Source organism: Pistacia vera, unplaced genomic scaffold (genome assembly GCF_008641045.1).
Source record: "Pistacia vera cultivar Batoury unplaced genomic scaffold, PisVer_v2 Contig278, whole genome shotgun sequence".
In the NCBI taxonomy this organism is placed as follows: domain Eukaryota; kingdom Viridiplantae; phylum Streptophyta; class Magnoliopsida; order Sapindales; family Anacardiaceae; genus Pistacia; species Pistacia vera.
Window position 1 is genome coordinate 175,983 of NW_022196088.1, and position 21,887 is coordinate 197,869.

The window sequence follows — 21,887 nt, forward strand, 5'->3', positions numbered from 1 at the left end:
ATTTTATTGAATAATTTGTCGAAATATTTTTAATATATACATTGTATTATTCTTAGTGTAATATAATACTTCTCCCTTATATGTCCGGCGCAAATAAACTTGATAGATTTAAAGCATTAATTGATTCAGTTCTTTCCAATTTCAGATTATTCAAATCATTAACAAAACCAATTGGCACCACCTACATAATAACTAAAAAAAAAAAAAAAAAAAAAACATGGTTGAGATAAAATTTTCTAAATGGCTACTGATCTTATTTTCAATAATAAGCCTGCTTCTAGTTTGTGCTTATGACAAAGGTACTGCCCGTTACATATTTGATTATTATTCAAAAGGTTGCAAATCGTTTTCTAAATGGCTTCCACCAGTTAGTGAACCTTCGAGGATTTATATAGATGAAGTATTGGTTTCTCGTGTTGTGAATACGATTATTTTGAATGCCCCTCCTGTTCAATCCAACAACTCGAAAAGTGCATTTTTGTTCTTGACTCCTGGTCCATTGCCTTTTCAATTGCTTTGGGATAAGTTTTTCCACGTACGTACGTTTAGGGTTTTCTTTTTAAATGTTTTGTATACTAAATGAATTATACATTGCAGAAGTCTGCATTACGTCTATACATTCTTTTAAAATGTGGACATCATTTTTTAGCAGTACTAGATGATTTGCCACCGTTTTTAAATATTGAAAGACAAAAATTCAATCAAAATTTTTTATACCAAAAATTGTATATAATTGTCTCAATGTTTGTTTTCATCAATTTTCGCATGAAAATCCTGAGAGTACTCAATATCAGGATTATTCACTTTTCCTTTAAAACAAGTATAGATTTAGAAATGCTCACATGTTATCATATTCCTTGTTCCTATTGCTTCATCAAATTTATGATCATCTTGAGTTTATAATTTTATTAATTGGCAGGATCACGACGGAATGTTCTCTGTTTATGTCCATGCATCAAATGAAAGACCAGTGCCTGTGAGTCGTCGCTTTGTTAATCGGGAAATAAGGAGTGCCAAGGTATTTACGTTCTTCAACTCATTGTGGATTTAATACTCTTGTTTTTTTGTTATTCCTCTAATCCTTCTAACATGTTATCTTCGTCAAATTTATGATTCACTGATGTCGAAGAATAAGTAATATATATGTACTTTGTTTTAGGTTTTTATACTTAGAAGAGAAATTTAATAGAACCAATAAACTATTGATAAAGTATAATTTATATTTGATTTACTCATTTCGTTTTGTTTTGCTTTACCGTCTTATTATGGGCTTTTCAAATTTAATCTTTTCTACTTTGTATTTGTTTGAATAAAAGTTGAGTAATGCTACAGCCATCGAAGGTTGCACACCGAATTTGTGCACCAAATAACGTGACAAAATCCTGACCGTTGATTCATTATCAGTTAATATTAATCAACGGTTAGGATTTTGTCACGTCATTCGATGCGCAACCTTCGGTGGCTCTATCATTTTCGATAAAAGTTACCTCTACATTGAATAAAAAAAGCGATTGAAAAATTGTGCTTTCAAATTCAAGTTTTCGTGTGTTTAAACACTTCCATAAAAAAATCTTTTAAGGTTAGATTTTTACGTAGATATGTGATGTTATTGTTCTAAATTAGTTTGCTCCCTCAAATGTGACAAATTTTGCCAACAAACTAACATGTCATTGAGTGCGTAATATTATGTGCAGGTGGTTTGGGAAGGAATTTCAATGGTTGATGCAGAGAGACGATTATTGGCAAATGCATTTCAAGACCCTCAAAACCAGAACTTTGTGTTACTCTCTGATAGGTGAGATAATATTTATTCATATTATTTATCTTTCTTCATTTTGGCTTCAATTTCTCAATCATTTATTTTCATATTTGTGGGATTGCAGCTCTGTACCATTGCATAGTTTTGACTATATTTACAATTACTTGATGTATGCAAATACTAGCTTCGTTGAAAAGTAAGTATAATTATATATATGCTACAAATATGTCCTTATATACGATCATGTTAATTAATTACTTTACTGAGTTTATTTTGCCTTTATGAAATGCATGGTCCTTCAGCTTTGAGGAGCCTGGTAGATTTGGAAATGGAAGGTATTCACCACGCCTATTACCTGAAATTCAGAAGAAATATTTCAGAAAGGGATCACAGGTATGTATCTTGCAACCTGAGAGAATTGTGTATTCTTCTCTCGAATCATTTTCAAACTTGAATTTATATTAATTAGTATATAGTTTTAATATTAGTAATATTTAAATTCATGTATTTTAAATTACTATATTATATTTTCACTCTTTTCCCTCTTCATGCATCGTCTATGGTGAATTACTGAAGTGGTTCTCAATGAAAAGGCAACACGCACTGATAACTGTGGCTGACAATCTTTAGTATTCAAAATTCAGATATCATTGCAAGGTGATCATTTTATTTTAAATATATGGTCCGTTTCATGCAATTATTTGTTAATCTCTAAAGTAAGCCATAGACTGAATTAATTGTTTGACAAGAATGTTATTGATTGTTAAAGCTAACTTCGGAGGCGAAATATTGCGTCTCTGATGAACATTACTTGCCAACTTTCCTCCATGTAAGCATTTTAATTTCTTCAATACTTTAATTTAATTAGTACCACAGCATTGATTTATGATAATTTCTATACCTTTTCAGATGGTTGATCCTGGTGGAATTGCAAATCGTGCAGTTACATATGTAGATTTGTCTGAGAATAAATGGCATCCCAAAACATACAAGTCTCAGGATGTTAGTTACGAGCTTATTAAGAATACTACGGTATAAACTTTGGATGTTTGATTTCTTTCTTCTATTAATTATTATTATTATTATTATTTGATGTTATTATTTTTAAATGCAGTCAATTAATCGAAGTGGGCACTTTAACAGTGATAAACAGGTAAACATTTTAAACAATCTGGTATTTAGTGACGGAGCTAGGATTTTGTTTAAGTGGGGGTAAAAAAATAAAAATAAAACAAATTGTAGATTAGAAATAAAAAAATCGACCCCATATATATCAAAAACATGAGACATTGGTTAATATTACTATTTTAAATAGGCGAAGATAATTTGGTCAGAGAAAAAAAAAAAAAAAGTAACTTTGGTTTGGAATTATAAGTATATTGGTTATTTTGCTTATGTACACTATAGTCTGTATTCAATTATAAGGAAAAAAAAGAAAGAGTAAGTTTAAAATATTGTGAAGGTTTGAGAGAAAAAAGAAAAGTGGTGGTTATATGTATTGAGACTGCTTCATGAAATAAAATAAAGGGTTTTTACTGTTAAGAATACAATTAGAAGGATATTAACAAAGTTTTCTAGGGTCAGTGGGGGCATGAGCCCCTGCTGAGCTCTTAGTGCCTCCGTCCATGCTAGTGTTTTGAGTTAATAATTCAAGATTGAGACTGATTATTGGTTAATTTGCGAAGATAATTAATTAATCAATTTTCTTTTAACTATTTAAAAAGGAAGTGCAAATTCAATCTTGTCAATGGAATGGAAAGAGACGAGGATGTTACTTATTTGTAAGGAAGAACTCGTCCTCGAGTTCGGGTTTTCGGTTGATAAACCATTATGTCCTCCAAAGTAGCAAACACGTAACCCTTATCATCAATCTTGCTTGAAACTCGAAAATATCCATTCTTCTTTATCTTTCTTCCACCATTAGCTAAAAACATTGCCTTGTAAAATACGAACTAAGATAGTAAATACTTTAACGTTTTTGCCTTCGATAGTTGCTTCTTGCTTCATTTCAATTTCAACATACTCGACCTCTTGAACAAAAACTTCTTCTTCAACAATTTGCTTTGCTTTAGCTCCTAATTGTACCTTCTCGTTCAAATATTCGACTTTAACATGTTTGTCTTCAACTTGAATTTCTTGTTCTTCAACCATGGTTTCCACTTTGTTGATGTGAATTTTTGTAACCGTTAAATCACCGAGACATCAACACTCGCCAACCAGAGATACTCGGTTGACTTCTAGGAGAACCGAGTAAGATGGGTGCATGATTCTTGGGAACCAGCGTTAGTGACCCATGTCGCATGCGGTGGAGCTCAAACTGGTGATGAATCTCCTAGTAGATGAGAGATAAACTAGACATTTTTAAAGTGGTTCGGTCGTGAGAACAAATAAAGCCTACATCCACTGTTATTTTATTGCTTTGTGTGGTGTTGGTAACTTTTAACTTTTAGAATTTAAGCATAAGATACAAATAATTCTGTGAACCACTTGAGTGAAGTATGAGTGAGAGGGATAAATTTACCATATAAGAATTATGAATTCTTTTAGGAGGCGCTTGATTTCGACAATGTTTTATTATCAAAAAAAATAGGATTACTAGTGAGATAGATAACCTTGAAGATTAATAGGTATAAATTATTATTATGTTTGGTTCGTGTGGGTTGTATAATTAATTTATATATATATAATGTGTATGATTTAATAAATATGAAAAGTACAAAATGAAGATGTAAGAAATGAAAATATTGAATGATAACTTACAGGAAGAAACGTGATTTTATTACAACTTCACAAATTAACATCCATTAACGTAGTTACGGTAGCAAAACACTGTTCATCACTGTTCACTGTTACTGTTTACAGTCTATTGTTCATCTGTAGCATTGTTCATTTCTTAGTTAAATTAGGGGTTAGATAAATCTAGAAGGCTTTAATCTTGAAGAACTCTAGAATTGATTCTAGGTCGCGCTTGGTCAGCCTGGAGGGTGCACTTGGTCATCCCTGTTAGGTGGTCCCGTGGTCTAAGAGAGAAATTGGAACTTTTAGGTTATAATTATTTTAGAGATGTCTAATTTCTTAAGGAGATTAGGAAGTAGCAGTAGATGAGATGATAATAGTAGCAGTAACGCTATTAGAATTAATAATCAACACCAAAACATAAACAATAACCAAGAATTAATGAAATCTATTAATACTCAAGAGATTAATATAGCAAAAATCGATCAACATTTACATAACTGGAACATACCACCAGTTAAAAAAGACACAATGTATCAAAAATGTAGTTTTGAATTTATGTCAGATTACTCTATTAAAACAACAGAAGACACAATAATGATAACCAAAGAAAAGGTTGAAGAAATTCAACTTTTCTCCGAAGAAGCAATACATAAACACCGACAAAACAATTATAAATTTTTACACATAAGATTAGTACAAATAACAGTAAAACCATTATTTAGATTAGGACAAAACATTCCAATAATAGTAATGTTAAGAGATGCAAGAAATTTAAACTTCAATAACTCTTTATTAGCAGTATTAAAGTCTAATTTAGAAAATGGTCCAGTATATTTTGATTGTTATCTAAACTTTATGGTAAGATTATATGATCCAACAATACTGTATGCATTAACTATTAACTTAAAAGCTTCTAATCTTACTTATCAAGATAAAGCCCAACCAATAGCATTAATATATAGGATTTATTACAAAGTTATGAATACCACAATTAGTCCAAGAGCCATTAGGATGTCCCCACCAAGACATACAGTTATTATGGAAGCAGATAAAACAAAACATAAAAACTTTTACACCAAAAAGATTAGCTTGGGATGAAATTATTAAACAAACAGATTGGAAATTAGAAAAAGTATGCCTTCCAAAACCTTTACATGATCAAAATGAATCTGAAATACAACAAATAATAGAAGAACCAGATGGTACAATAAGATTAAAATTTAGAGAAACTCCTTTAGAATAAAATCAACCCATAATTACTAATAAAAATCATCACAACCCTAGGATTGAAGAAATTACTACACCGAGGCCCTCATCAGCAAGTTCAACAAGTAAATTAGTAGGAGTAAATTACTCCCCTCCTATACCAAAACCAGCATATGAAAACACATAAAGTCCACATAGTTTACCAACACAATTAGAAGTATTAGGAAATTATAGTCAAATTAACACAATAACTAAACCCTTTGAAATTAACAAAGAATTATTAAAACAAGAATTCCTACAAAACTATAATAAAGAAAAAAGACAAATTTTCTTTACAACATTTAAACCAGAAGAACAGAATACCCTTAGATCTGAATTGTATAATACACAAGAAAAATTAAAACAAAATATTTATTTCTTTAATTGGTTAGAAAATAGAAAATATTATCAAAATTTAAGTGAAAAGAAAACTATTTTTGTAACTACTAATACAAAAAAAAAAAATTGGCAGACATCAAGAAACAAAACTATTAGATATATACATCCACCTTTAGAAGAAATTAAAATAGAACATCAACAAGCAGAAATAATAGCATCACCCTTTAAAAAAATTAATAAAATTGATGAAGACAAAGAACAACCAACTTTAAGAGACATTAAAAATATTCAACATCAAAACAATTACTCTAATCAAATTCTCCACACTATTAGTCAACAAATGAATAGGATAGAAGATAATAATACTACACATATAATCACAAAATTTTCAAAAACCCCGGGAAGGAGATAATAGATATAGAAAATTCAACACCTCTAAGAAATTCAACACCTCTTTATGCACAAAAATATGTTAAACCATTTTTTGAATCCTTTGATATACCAAAAGAAGAAATAATAAAATTCAATAATCACAATACTATTCTAGAAAAAATTAGCAAAAAACTTAATGAATTAGCACCTTCAAAATCAAACACTAATGTTCTTGCAGAATCCGACTCTATAGAAGAATTAAATCAAAACTTTCAAAACTTATCTATTAATAAAATGAGAAACAATATGAAATATCCTAAAACTCGAAATTATTACCCAAGACCTTCCTTTCCCGATATACAATTCGAAGATGTAACTCAATTATCAAGATCTACCTATAATGGAACAGGAATAGATGAATGGAATATAGATGGATTAGCTAAACACCAAATATTAAACGTTTTACAAGAAATGACAATGCTAGCATTAGCCCATAAAATCCACGAAAACATTGATCACCAAATAGCAAAAATATTAGTTTCAGGATTCATAAGAATGCTAAAAATTTGGTGGGATAATGATTTAACAGAAGCTCATCGAAAATTAATATTACATGTAACAAAAAAATTAGAAAAATTAAAACATAAGGTACTAGTCAAATGGAGTGTGAACAAGAAGAAGAAGATGCAGTCTCTACATTAATCTATGCAATAACTAAAAGGTTTGTAGGAGACCCAACAAGTTTTCAAAAAAGATCACAAGAAATATTTTCAAAATTAAGATATCCAACCATGGCAGATTTTAGATGGTATAAGGATATGTTTTTACAAAAAATATTCACAAGAACAAACTGTAGGAAACCTTATTGGAAAGAAAGGTTCCTAGACGGTCTACCTAGATTATTTAGTCAAACTTTTAAAAATGCATTATATGGAAAATATGATGGAAATATACCTTATGAAGAATTAACATATGGAGATTTGATTAGTTTTATTAACAATGAAGCTTTAATAATTCGCACTGATTTAAAATTAAAAGCTAAATTACAAAAATAAATTAAAACATAAGAAGACAGAATTAAGTAGATTTTGTAGTCAATATGGTTATGAAAAAATATTACGTCTCTCTTTTAAGTACAAAAAAAAGATAAAAAACAAAAACAACATAGAAAACCTTATTACAAAAAAGATTATAAATATGAAAAAAAAATCTTACGATAAGCCTTATAAAAAGAAAAAATCTTCTAAAATATCTAAAAAACCTACCACATGTTAGAAATGTAAACAACAAGGTCATTATGCAACTAAGTGTCCTATGAAAAATCAAATTAAAAAATTAGAAATAGAGTCAGAATTAAAACAACAATTATTAAATATTATTTAAACAAACTTTGAAGAAGAATCTAGTTATAATACATATATTGAAGATATGATTTATCAAATTCAAGAAAACTCTTTTGAAACAATGAGTGAGTCTTCACAAGACTCTGATGACTGTAAGTGCATGGGGCCTTGCTATTGTGCAATGAAATCAATAAATATGATATCAACTTCTAGACCTAAGTCGATAAATGTTATCACTAAATTAAAAGAATTTTTATTAGATATTATTGATAAAATTCAGGATGAATATATTAAAAGAGAATATTTATTAAAACCTAAAGAATTAATTTTATCTAAATATAGATTCTTATAATTTAAAAGACATATTAAAAAGATTTGACAAACCCACACAAGTTACTCTAAGTGTCTTGCAAGAAGAAATCAATATTCTAAAAAATCAAGTTAAGGAATTACAAAAAGATAATTTTGAAAATAAGATAGATTTATTATGCTTAAAAGCCTTTAAAGAAACTATAGGACAACCATCAACATCAAAATTAGAATTAAAAATTGTTGAAGAAACTGAAGAATCTTTTATTAATGAAATCTCTAGAATTCAATTTCAAAAATGGCATGTTTATATTAGGATTAATATTAATCATGAATTAGATATTATTACACAAGCCTTAGTAGACACAGGAGCAAATCAAAATTGTATGAGAGAAAGATTAATTCCAACAAAATATTATGAAAAAACAAAAGAAAGATTACATGGAGCTAATGGTCAACAATTAAACATTAATTATAAATTATCTAATGCTCATGTATGTATACAAATTTTTTGTATTAAAAATACTTTTATTCTATCAAAAGATTTAGATCAAGATGATTGATAATCCTAGGATTATACTGTTTTATTTATGCTTTTTAGCTGGATTTTCGATACTTCTTAAATTTGTGCTTGAATTGCAACTTAATTTCATATATTTTACGTTTTAGGCCAAAACATGTAGTTAGAGAAAAACTGAGCAAAATTGAGTTTCTGGACCCAGAATCAAGCGAATTTCAAGAATCGGGAAAATTCTGATTTGAATTAGAAGCACTATGAAACTTGTTCTTATTGTGGATCACTAAGATTGAAGATTCAAGCAAAGAAGCAAGCAGAGGGCAGTTTCATAATTTCATAAAAGTTCCCCGCGGTGAAGTTTATTCCTTGCGACAGCGAGAAAGTCTCGGGTCAGATAATTTAATAAAACCCAACTCGATGTCGCGGCAAAGTTTATTCTTCGCCGCGGCAAAAACTGCAATCTTTCAGTGTGTTAAAACTGTGCGTTTTAATTATATTGGATGAGTCTGTGGGTTTTGGGGTCGACTATCTAAGAGCGACTTGTTCATTTTAAAAGGGGTTCGACACTATTTGGAGGGGAGAAGAGAGAAATTGGAGATTAGAAGCCTTTGAGTTCATCAAATAGGGAAGATTTTATTCTTTTTCCCTTTTTTCAGCATGTTGAACTCTATTTTTACAGTTTTTCTTATGATTTGCTTTATTTTGAGTATGAACTAACTCACTTTTGGGTTAGGATTTTGATGTAATTGGGATTTTAATGTCTAATCTATAAATTGATGTTGCTTTCATATTTTATTGCTTGGATTATGTATTTATTCTTGTTCTAATTGCAATTAATTGTTGAGCATGATGAGACTGAGAAGTGATTCATGTATTGGCCTCTTAGAGTAAATAGCATTGATTGATTGAATGCTAGAGATAGGTTCGGAGATCCATGAAATCAATTTAGGATTCCACTTAGCTTAATAGACTTAGAACTATTAACCTTCAATTTGTAGGGTGCGGAAGCTTAGTAGGGATAAGTAGCAGAATATAGCCTGAGAAGGTATATTTTGCAGATTAGGGTGTCTCCGATTTATAATCCTTGCATGTGAACTTAGAAGCAACAGAAATCGTAGACTAAACCAGAAAATCCTAGTGAAGTTCTTGAATCGATATTGCCTTCATTAGTTATATTTTAAATTATGTTGTTGATTTTGTTTTAACTTCAGCTTTATTGTCTCCCACAAATCCAACCATTTTACATTTACTCCAACTTGATACAAACTAGGAAAATTAGTACTTGACATGCAACCCTCATGGGAACGATACTTTACCCATCATTCTATTGCTTGTTGCGACTAGTGCACTTGCTACATATTTGCATGTTTACGAAAACAAGCATCAAGTTTTTGGCATCATTGTCGGGGATTGATTTTGTGTTAATATTGAATTTTTTTGGTTTTAGCTAGATTGGAGTTTAATTTTAGTTTTAATTATTTTCTAGTTTAATTTTGTTGTTTCTTTTCTATTTGCTTGTGATCTCACGCTCTCTTTCTGTCTGTGTAGTTTATGCGAAGAGGTAGACGTCATCCAGTGGTTCCTATTGATCTAGAGATTGAAAGAATCGCAAGAAAACTTAACAGAGAGAGAAGAGAACGAGAGGCGATAGTCATTAAGATGGCAAAAAACAGAACATTGAGGGAATTCTCAATGCCCTCGGTTGATGGTAGTGATCCAAGTATAACTAGGCCACCGGTGCAAGCCAAACACTTTGAAATAAAGCCAGCAATCATCCAAATGATCCAACAGTTAGTACAATTTGGGGGAGATCCAAAGCAAGACCCAAATTCACACATTACGAACTTCTTAGAGATTTGCGACACATTTAAGGCAAATGTAGTGTCGGATGATGCCATCAGGTTAAGACTGTTTCCATTCTCATTAAGAGATAAAGCAAATGGATGGTTAATGGCATTACCAGCAGGAACAATCACCACCTGGAATGAATTGGCATAAAGGTTCCTAACTAAATATTTCCCACCAGCAAAATCTGCGAGGATGAGAAACGACATCACATCATTTCTGCAGGAAGAGAATGAGTCACTTTATGAAGCTTGGGAAATATATAAGGAACTGCTAAGAAAGTGTCCACACCATGGTTTACCGGTTTGGATGCAAGTCTAAACTTTCTATAATGGGTTGATGATAGATGTGCAAACAATGGTGGATGCAACATCTGGAAGAGGATTGCAAAACAAGACACCTAAAGAAGCTTATGAGTTACTTGAAGTCCTGGCAAATAACAACTATCAGAGACCGAATGAGAGAATGCATCCAAAGAAGTCTATGGGTATTCATGAAGTTGATGCTTATTCATGATGCTTACATGGCCATTTCAGCCCAACTTATAGCACTTCAAAGGCAATTAGGAGGTATGTAGGTAAATTCTATTCAAACACCTCAAATGACATGTGATTTTTGTGTAGGTAACCATGCGAGCAATGAATGCCAAGTGGGGAACACCTTTGCTTCAACTTCATCATCATTAGAACAAGTCAAATATTTGGCAGGGAATCAGAGACAACAGAACAATCCTTTCTCCAACACGTACAATCTTGGTTAGAGAAATCATCCAAATCTATCTTGGGGCAATCAGAATAATTAATTGAACCAAAGAAATGCACCAAACAATCAAGTTGGGGTGAACCATCAACCAGGGGATCAAAGATTATTGAAATTAGAGGATATGTTCAGGAAGTTCATGCAAGAGACCACAAGTTTCATGAGTGAGACGATGGAAAATTTCAGAAACTAAGGGGCGTCCATTCGAAACTTGGAAGTATAGATGGGTCAAATAGCCGAAAAATTGAATGAGCGACCTCAAGGTTCCCTACCAAGTAACACGGTGACAAATCCACATGAACAAGTAAATGCAATAACTTTAAGAAGTGGAACAGTCTTGGAAGATGTTGAACAAAAAGGGAAGGATAAGAACCCACCAAGTAAAGCTAAGGAAGAATCCGATGAAGAAATCGAGGAAGAAGTCATGGTTGAAGAGAAGCCAACGATTCCCAGAGAAGAAGAACCAAAGAGGGAAGAGAGGCCAAAGCAAAAGAAGGAAAAATTGTCATTTCTTGAGATACCACTAGAGTTAGCACATCATACCCGTCCTGTGCCTTTTCCTTAAAGGCTCAAAAAGCAAAATTATGATAAGCAGTTCACGAAATTCCTTGATGTATTTAAAAAACTGCACATTAACATTCCTTTTGCAAATGCTGAGCTATGCCAAGTTCCTCAAGGAAATTCTAGCAAACAAAAGAAAGTTGGAAGAGGAGGAAATAGTGATGCTTACCGAGGAGTGCAATGCCATTCTATAGAAGAAGCTACCACCAAAAGTCAAAGATTCAGGGAGTTTCACTATCTCTTGTATCATAGGAGATATTACATTTAATAAAATTTTGTGTGACCTGGGTGCAAGTATAAATCTAATGCCTTTTTCCGCTTTTAGGAAATAAGGATTGGTGAAGTGAAGCCTATAACCATATCCTTGCAGCTTGCAGATAGATCCATCAAGCATCCAAGGGGCATTATTGAAGATGTACTAGTTAAGGTGGATAAATTCATTTTTTTGGCAGACTTTTTTGTGTTGGATATGGAAGAAGACAAGGAGATTCCTCTCATCTTGGGACGACCATTTCTTGCTACCGGAAGAGCCTTAATTGATGTATAAGAGAGGAAGTTGATCATGAGGGTGTAAGAGGAAGAAGTGACATTCAATGTCCTTGAGACTCTAAAAGTTCCATTGAAGCAAGATTCATGTTTTGAAATTGACTTGGTGGATCAATCAGCAATTAAAACTTCCAAGATTGATGATCCTAAATCGCCAATTAAGGGATGCATGGTCAAGTCAAGGCAAATCGAAGATGAAGGCCATAAACCAGAAGTTTACACAACATACCTAAATGGGCCACAATCGAGAAAATGTCTTCACAAGGGATGAACTTCTCAGTTCAAGAATGCTGATGGAAAGTTAAAAAATTGGAAAGTTGTCGATGAGAATGCTCGAATCCTAAAAGGAACGACCAAGGGATGGAAATGGGTGGTTAAGCTCTCAACAAAGACCCGATGTGACAAGAATCATCAACAATTGAAGCCTCAGTCCAGGGAAACTGTTTGGGAAGAGATGCATCTGGATAGTCTAGATTGACGAAGGACTTGAGAAAGTCGAGCTTCCGACTATAAACAAGCGCTTCTTGGGAGGCAACCCAAGCATTCTGATTTTTAGTGTTTTTCATTTGTTTTTATGATTAATTGACTTAGGAAATAGCTTAATTTCATTTTCCTTTTGTGTTTCAAGTGTCTGATCAAAAATTGGATTGAAGCAAAATTTTCCTAGATTTTGCTGCGGCGAGAAAAAAACTTTGCCATGGCTATAAACTCACTGCCATATTTGTATTTTGAGTTCTCAAGCTTTCGCTGCGGCAATAAACTCTTGATGATCGAAGTTTTAAAATTTTCTAGATTTTGCCGCGACGAGAAAAAAACTTCGTCGCGGCATCAAGCAAAATCGAGAACTTCACCGCGGCAAAGTCCAAATTCTATATAAACTCACATTACTCTCCCATTTTTTTTCACAAGCAAGCAAAAAGACTCCAAGAACTAAACACTTCCACCTTCAATCCGGATCGTTTCCAGTAAAAATTCTTCCCACTACTCCACTCCTTAACCCTCTAAACACTAAATCATCTCAATTTTTCAAGGATTGTGCAAGAATTTGCGGAAACCCTAGGTTGAGTAAAATTTGGGGATCTTTCAATTTGGGCAGAAATTGACGAATTCGAAGGTGAATCCGAGGTGGACAAGGTACGAATTGGTGTATCTAGCTTTGATATTCAATCAATTTCAGTTTGTACTTGCTTTATATTTAAGAATTGATTGAAGTGCTTGAGTTTGAATTTGTGCGAATTGTGAGGTGAATTTGGGTTGAAAATTGTGGAGTTTGAGTTGTGTGTGTTGAGGAAGTATCGGTTTGTAATTTTGAAGTTAGTGGATTGCGTTTGGAAGATTGGTGATTTTGGGGTGTAAGTGTCAATTTTGAAAACTTAGGGTGAAGTGAGGAAGCGATTTTGGGTTGTAGAAATTGTGCATTAGTGTTGAATTTTTTAATTGAATCGCTGAGTTTGGGGTTAGATTTTAGTGAACATTATTGAAAAACGAAATGCCACTCAAAGTTGTGCTCAAGGGTAAGGGCAAACAGGTCGATAATAGATTTGTGAATGAGAATGCTAGGCAGCGTTATGAAGTAGCAATTCGAAGAAAAGACAAAGGTTTTATTGCCGAGAGAGGATTGACCACTGTCAATGCAAACACGAAGAGCGAAGGGAGAGGTTGGGACATCTTTCTGCATGAATCGAAGCATTTAGCCATAGAGCCAATTGTAAGAGAGTTTTATGCGAACTTCTCTGAGTGTGAGCCCAGGCATGTATATGTGAGGGGTATTAAGGTGCCGTTTAGTGCAGAAATCATCAATGAATACTACCAAATTGATCCAACTAACCGTGATAAGTATGTAGAATTCAACGCTAAGGAGATTAACTATGATGAGATTCTTAAGGTTATTGCAAAGCCGGACACCTCTTGGGAAATTTTGAAGAAGGGAAGGAGAAGCATAAAAGGGACTAATTTGATCCCCATGGCTAGAATTTGGTAATACTTTGTCTGTGCGAGGATGGTTCCAGAAACACACTATAGTTTAGTGGCTTTTGAGTGAGCACTCTTACTTTATGCCATTGCCACTGAAAAGAAGATGGTTGTGGGGAATATCATAATGGAGAATATAAGGCATGCAGCCAAACCAGGGAGAGCGAGTTTTGCCTTCCCATATCTCATCACTGAGATTTGCATTAAAGATGGAGTCAAGAAGGCAGATGACCACTTCTTCATCCTGCCTCAGTCCTAGACCAAGCCTATTATTTCAAGCTCCTAGAGCGTCCTGCCAGTGGAGGAACTAGCTTCAGCTCGAAAAGACCAAGAACCACAACAACAACCACCACACCTATTTCAACATCCACGACAAGGAAGCTGTTGCAACAAATCTTGGAAAAAGTGAACAGAATGGAACAATGTCAAGATTGGATGGCAGGTCAAACCCGAATGCTGTATGAGATGCAATACAACTACTGCACCAATCTAGGCATTGATGTGTCAAATTTCCAATGGCAAGATTGGCAAGAGGAGGGAGAAGATGATGCCATGGAAGAAGATGATGACATCTAAGAGGAAGAGGAAGATGACAAATGAAGCCTGAAACACTTTTATTTGTAGTTTCTGTTTTCATTTCTTTTTGTTTTGTAAATCAGAACCGAGTTTCTTTTGTTAGATCGTTAATTGTTGTTGCTTGGATTTTCTGGTTTAGTTTGATAAGGTTGAGATCAGGTTGTAAGTTTTTCGTATTAATCAGTGAAGATATCTAACACAATGGCACCATAGATTTTCATTTGTTTTACAGATGATGATGATGATGATGATGATGAGGAGGAGGAAGCCAAGTAACGAATATCCGAATGTTGAACGAAAATCAACCTTCACGGATTAATCAGGGGAGTATATTGTACTCTTTACTTCTGTTTTTCTATTCTTGAGATGTGCATGATGTGACATTGGGGACAATGTCATTTTAAGTTTGGGGGTAGGAAAATTTGAAAAATTTTGTGTTTAGTTTGTTTATGTGTTTCTTCTTATTTTAAGTTCTTTAATTGTTATTTGTTTAGTATGTGGTGTGTTTTGTGTTGAGAGGCGTGTGAAGAAGTGTTGAATTAAAAAGTTCATAAAAAAAAAAAACTATTTATATAATTGTCATTAAAATTGCTGATTTCCTTCTGCATTTCTGGCACAAAAATAAGAAATGCATAAGTCTGGGGGTTGTCAAAAAAAAAAAAAAAAAGGATTGTTGAAGTTTGTTTGGATAATTAAATGAATGTGGTGTGGATTTTGCTCTTTGTGTTTACATGAGAAAACGAAGCTCTCTTACTTTGCTTTTCCTATCCTTTCTTTCTTGCCACTCACTCAAGCCTAACGTTACAAGCCAACAAAGACCTTTTGATCCTTAGTGATGTCTAGTCCTCATTAGTGGAGAGTAGTTCGATACTTAGGCTTATGGAGTCTACCACCATTTGATGAACTTCACATTTCTACATAAAATAATCCGGGAAGTCGGAAAGTAGATTGAAGTGGGGATCACCTACTTAGGGGGCCGATAGAAAAGATAGTCAATCAACTTATAACTTCTTGGAGCGTTAAGCATTTTCTCGTAATAATGTTTCAACAATTTTTGAGACTTGCATCAATTCTAGGCATATCTTTGTGTTTGATTTTGATTCTAAATTTTCCTTTATCATTTTCAATTTGTTTTTTTTTTTTTTTTTTTTTTTCCTGTTTGTTAGTTGTTCTTCTTTAGTCGAATCTTGTGCCTGATGATCAAGGATAAGCATACCTTAAGTTTGGGGATATTTGATAATCCTAGGATTATACTATTTTATCTATGCTTTTTAGCTAGATTTTGAATACTTCTTCTTAAATTTGTGCCTGAATTGCAACTTAATTTCATATATTTTACATTTCAAGCCAAAACATGCAGTTAGAGCAAAACCGAGTGAAATTGAGTTTGTGGACCCAGAATCAAGCAAATTTTAGGAATCGGGAAAATTCTGATCCCGATTTGAATTGGAAGCACTATGAAGTTGTTCCTATTGGGGATCACTAAGATTGAAGATTCAAGCAAAGAAGCAAGCGGAGGGCAGTTTCGTAATTTTAAAAAAGTTCAGAAAATTTGCCACGGTGAGAAAGTTCAATAAAATCCAACTCGATGCCGCGGCGAAGTTTATTCTTCACCGCGGCGAAAACTGCAATTTTTCAGTTTGTTAAAACTGTGTGTTTTAATTGTATTGGATGAATCTAAGGGTTTTGTGGTTGACTATTTAAGAGTGAATTGTTCATTTTAAAAGGGGTTCAACACTGTTTGGAGGGGAGAAGAGAGAAATTGGAGATTGGAAGCCTTTGGGTTCATCAAATAAGGAAGATTTTAATCTTTTTCCGTTTTTCCAGCATGTTGAACTCTGTTTTTACAATTTTTCTTATGATTTGCTTTATTTTGAGTATGAACTAACTCACTTTTGGGTTAGGGTTTTGATGTAATTGGGATTTTAATGTCTAATCTATAAATTGATGTTGCTTTCACATTTTATTGCTTGGATTATGTATTTATTCTTGTTCTAATTGCAATTAATTGTTGAGCATGATGAGACTGAGAAGTGATTCATGTATTGGCCTCTTAGAGTAAATACCATTGATTGATTGAATGCTAGAGATAGGTTTGGAGATCCATGAAATCAATTTAGGATTTCACTTAGCTTAATGGACTTGGAACTGTTAACCTTCAATTTGTAGGGTGCGAAAGCTTAGTAGGGATAAGTAGCAGAATATTGCTTAGTAGAGATAAGTAGCAGAATATAGCCTGAGAAGGTATATTCTACATATTAGGGTGTCTCTGATTTATAATCATTGCATGTGAACTGAGAAGCAACAAAAATCGTAGACTAAACCAGAAAATCCTAGTGAAGTCAAAACCCTAACCTCTTTGTCTTGAATTGATATTTTCTTGAATCGATATTGCCTTAATTAGTTATATTTTAAATTACGTTGTTGATTTTATTTTAACTTCAGCTTTATTGTCTCCCACAAATCCAACCATTTTACGTTTTCTCTAACTTGATACAAATTAGGAAAATTAATACTTGACACGCAATCCTTGTGGGAATGATACTTTACTCATCATTCTATTACTTGTTGCGACTAGTGCACTTGCTACACATTTGCATGTTTACGAAAACAAGCATCAATGTTATATTAGGTACCCCCTTTATTACTCAAATTTACCCTTTTACAGTAAACAATAAAGGAATTACAAATAATATTTTAGGACAAGATGTAACATTTGAATTTTTTAATCCGCCATTATTAAAAGACATTAGTAATTTAAAAAATATTTCAATATCTAGGATAAATGCTATTGCTAAACTAGAGAGTCTAGAAATTGTTCCTACAAGAGAATGGCTTGATACTAGAAAAATCTTGAATGCTTGCATTACAAAAACGTGTTTTAAACTTTTTGCATTAAAATTTAAAACTTTTCAAAATCATGTTTTCAATGAAATGCAAGAGTCAAATTTTTTTTATTATAATAGTCTCTCTCATAATAACTTTCAGGACAAAGAATTTTTTGAGAGAAAGTGAGGAAAAGATGGGCACTCCCATCAAACCCCAAAATAATCCAAAATCAAAAGCATCGTATGCAATGCTACCACCTCAACAACCTATTACCCCGCAATCAAAGCCTTCAAAACCTGGTAAACAGAAAATCATTATTACCCAATCAAATTGGTTCACTCTTCTAGATGAAGAATCTGTTTCTTCATCACCATCAAAAAATTACCAACAAGCCCTTATAATACCAACATCTTATTCACTTTCTCCATCGAAACCAATTAGCATTAATCGAACCTTTCAATACATTGAAAAAGAAACAACCCAATCAATTTGTATTATTGAACCCAAATTCTAGGGACAAACTTTTCAAGAAACCTTATCAAAAAATTTCCTTCCAGATTTTTATTTTATTCTTGATAATCTATTAAAAACAAGAACCTTCTATGAATTTATTTTAGTTGATACCGATTCAATTGAAATTACCCATAATCCAAATAAAAATGATCCTAATAAAATTGCTTTTTCAAAATGCAAAATCAAAAAAGTTTTGAGACCACAAGATTAGCGTATTGGCATTTATAGAAAACGCCCATTTTCTCAAACCTTTATTCCTCAAGAATTTTCATATAAAGATTATCAAAAAGTCTGGTTTCATGCTTTCTGCTTATCACATATAGCACATTCTTGGATTTTTATATTTGACAAAACTTGTCCAAAAACTTTTCCAAAATGGTTTCAACAATGGTTCAATTTTTACGGTTTAAATGAAAAAATTCTCTCACCTTCGGTTTGGGAAGGTTATCAATTATTCGCCAAAAATTTCAATAACAGTGAAGAAACATTGCTAGCATTTTCTAGCAATTTCTTAATTGCTTAGATAATGAGTTGGCAATTTTATATCACTACACCTCCTCCTCCAAAATTCAGAGAGTTACAAAGAAAATTCTTTATTAAATGGTGGCCTAGCTTTTCCATCCAAAATGTTAGCCCACCAGCCGTGCAGATATGGATTTCTCAACACCCTCATTTATGTCAACCTCAAAAACAATCAACATTTCTGACGTAAAAATCAAAACTTTTGGCTGAGTTGGCTCAATGCCAAACCCCTCAAGATATGGACAAAATAATTATGGCCATTGGATCTTCCTCATCTCAAAAAGCAAATTCGAACAATACCGAGACACCAGTGATCAGGACGAGGATGACTATTTTGCGATGTTCCAAAATCAAATCAATTATGATTTCAATAAAGGACAATGACTCAGCACCAACTTTACCAGATGTTCAAAACTTTTGGTAGAATTCAAGATTTTCAAGATTCCCTTTATTTACTTTATCACATACCTTCTGCAGAAATCAAGATTTTCAAGATTCCTTTATCAACAAAATCATTTTGTTAGCCAATATCAAGACAAATCCTCAATAATTCAAGACATGTATCCAAGACAGCTCATCAACTTATCAACTACTTTATCTTTGATTATGTATTGTAATAATGAAGACGGATTCAAATGTATTTGAAAGCCGCTCTTTTCTAGTATAAATATGCATCACTTAGAATGAAAAATAGAATGCAAAAATAGAGAGAAAACAAGAGTTCAAAAGTGAGAGAGCAAAATTTTAGTGTCCTTTGAAATTACTTTGCACAAAAGTCATCAAACAATAACACGTTTCTTTCTTCATCAAATTTCTTCCTGTAAGTTATCATTCATTATTTGATTTCTTTTCAGTCTTTTACATTATTACATTTCTATTCACATTTATTATTTCAAAAAGCATTTACTATTCATTGTCAATATATATCTTTCATTGACTTTAAAAATACTTGATTTATATTACATCCCTCAAGATTTTAACAATCTTGCTTCATATGGTATCAGAGCTAACAAGAGTCATTAGAAGAGAGGAATTAGGAACTAAAAACTGCATAGATTAACATCCATTACCGTAGTACTGTAGCAACACTGTTCAAAATTACGGTTCATAGTCACTATTCATCACTGTTCACCATTACTGTAGCAGTTTACTGTTCATTGTTGTTCATCCGTAGCCGTGTTCACTTCTTGGTTGAATTAAGGGTTAGATAAATCTAGAAAGTTTTAATCTAGAAGAACTCTAGAATTGATTCTAGGTTGCGCTTGGTTAGCCTAGAGGCTGCGCTTGGTCAGCCTGTAACGTTGGTCAGCCGTGTTAGGTGGTCCCGAAGGTGGTCCCGTACCTTAGAGGTCTCGTGATCTAGGAGAGAAACTGGAATTTTTGGGCTAGAATTGTTTTAGAAATGTCTAATTTCTTAATGAGATTAGGAAGTATCAGCAGGCGAGATAATAGTAGTAGTAGTAACGCTATTAGAATTAACAATAAACACTAAAATACAAACAATAATCAAGAATTAATGAAATCTATTAACACTCAAGAAATTAATATGGTAAAAATTGATCAACACTTACATAATTGGAACATACCACCAGTTAAAAAAGACACAATATATCAAATAGGTAATTTTGAATTTATGTCAGATTACTCTATTAAAACAACAAAAGACACAATAATGATAACCAAAGAAAGGGTTGAAGAAATTCAACTTCTTTCTGAAGAAGCAATACATAAACACAAACAAAACAATTATAAATTTTTACACATAGGATTAGTACAAGTAGCAGTAAAACCATTATTTAGATTAGGACAAAATATTCCAATATTAGTAATGTTCAGAGATGCAAGAAATTTAAACTTCAATAATTCTTTATTAGCAGTATTAAATTCTAATTTGGAAAGTGCTCCAATTTATTTTGATTGTTATCCAAACTTCACCGTAGGATTATATGATCCAATAATACTGTCTACATTAACAATTAACTTAAAAGCTTCTAATCTTACTTATCAAGATAAAGCCCAACCAGTAGCATTAATATATAGGATTTATTACAAAGTTATGAATTCACAATTAGTCCAAGAGCCATTAGGATGTCCCCACCGGACACACAGTATTAATGGAAGCCGATAAAAACACAAAAACTTTTACACCAAAGATTAGCTTGGGATGAAATTATTAACAAACAGATTGGAAATTAGAAAAATTATGCCCTCCAAAACCTTTACATGATCAAAATGAATTGAAATACAACAATTACAAGCATTAATGTACAATAAGATTAAAATTTAAAGAAACTCCTTAACAGAATACACCCATAATTACTAACAAAATCATCACAACCCTAGGATTGAAGAAATTACTACACCTAGCCTTCATCAGCAAGTTCAACAAGTAAATTAGTAGAGTAAATTACTCCCCTCTTGTCCAAACCTGCATATGAACACATCATTCCACCTAGTTCACCAACACAATCAGAAGTATTAGGAAATTATAGTCAAATTACACAATAACTAAACCCTTTGAAATTAACAAAGATTATTAAACAAGAATTCTTGCAAAACTATAATAAGAAAAAAGACAAATTTTCTTCAAACATTTAACCCAGAAGAACAAAATCCCTTAGATCTGATGGTCACATACCAAGAAAAATTGAAACAAAAATTTATTCTTCAATTGGTTAGAAAAATGAAATATTTATCAAAATTTAGTGAGAAGAAAATTATTTTTAAACATATACAACAAAATTTGGCACCATCAACAAATAAAACTATTACATCTGTACATCCACCTTTAGAAGAAATTAAAATAGAACATCAACAATTAGAAATAATAGCATCACCCTTTAAAAAAATTAATGAAATTGATGATGATAAAAACAACCCACTTTAAGAGACATTAAAAATATTCAACATCAAAACAATTACTCATCAAATTCTCCCACTATTAGTCACACATGAATAGATAGAGATAATACTACACACATAATCACAAAAATTTCAAAAGTCCCCGGAGGAGATAATAGAATAGGAAATTCAACATCTAATTCAACACCTCTTTATCTCACAAAATAGTGTAAAACCATTTTTTGAACCCTTTGATATACCAAAAGAAGAAATTGTTAAATTTAATAATCACAATACTATT

The 21,887-nt window shown here is 32.3% G+C and overlaps 1 protein-coding gene and 1 non-coding gene across 2 annotated transcripts; one reads left to right on the top strand and one right to left on the bottom strand.

Moving 5' to 3' along the window:
- The first annotated feature begins 217 nt into the window (after positions 1-217).
- LOC116133973 (glycosyltransferase BC10-like) lies at positions 218-10,621 on the top strand. Its single transcript, XM_031419634.1, is given in 10 exon segments — positions 218-535; positions 920-1,018; positions 1,695-1,795; positions 1,884-1,955; positions 2,062-2,152; positions 2,336-2,416; positions 2,529-2,588; positions 2,669-2,791; positions 2,874-2,912; positions 10,172-10,621. Coding segments are annotated over 10 exon segments (1,434 nt in total).
- A 39-nt stretch (positions 10,622-10,660) lies between these two features.
- Positions 10,661-10,767, bottom strand: LOC116133980. The gene has a single exon (XR_004128632.1). It is a non-coding gene; the product is annotated as a small nucleolar RNA R71 (small nucleolar RNA).
- Positions 10,768-21,887: the final 11,120 nt, after the last annotated feature.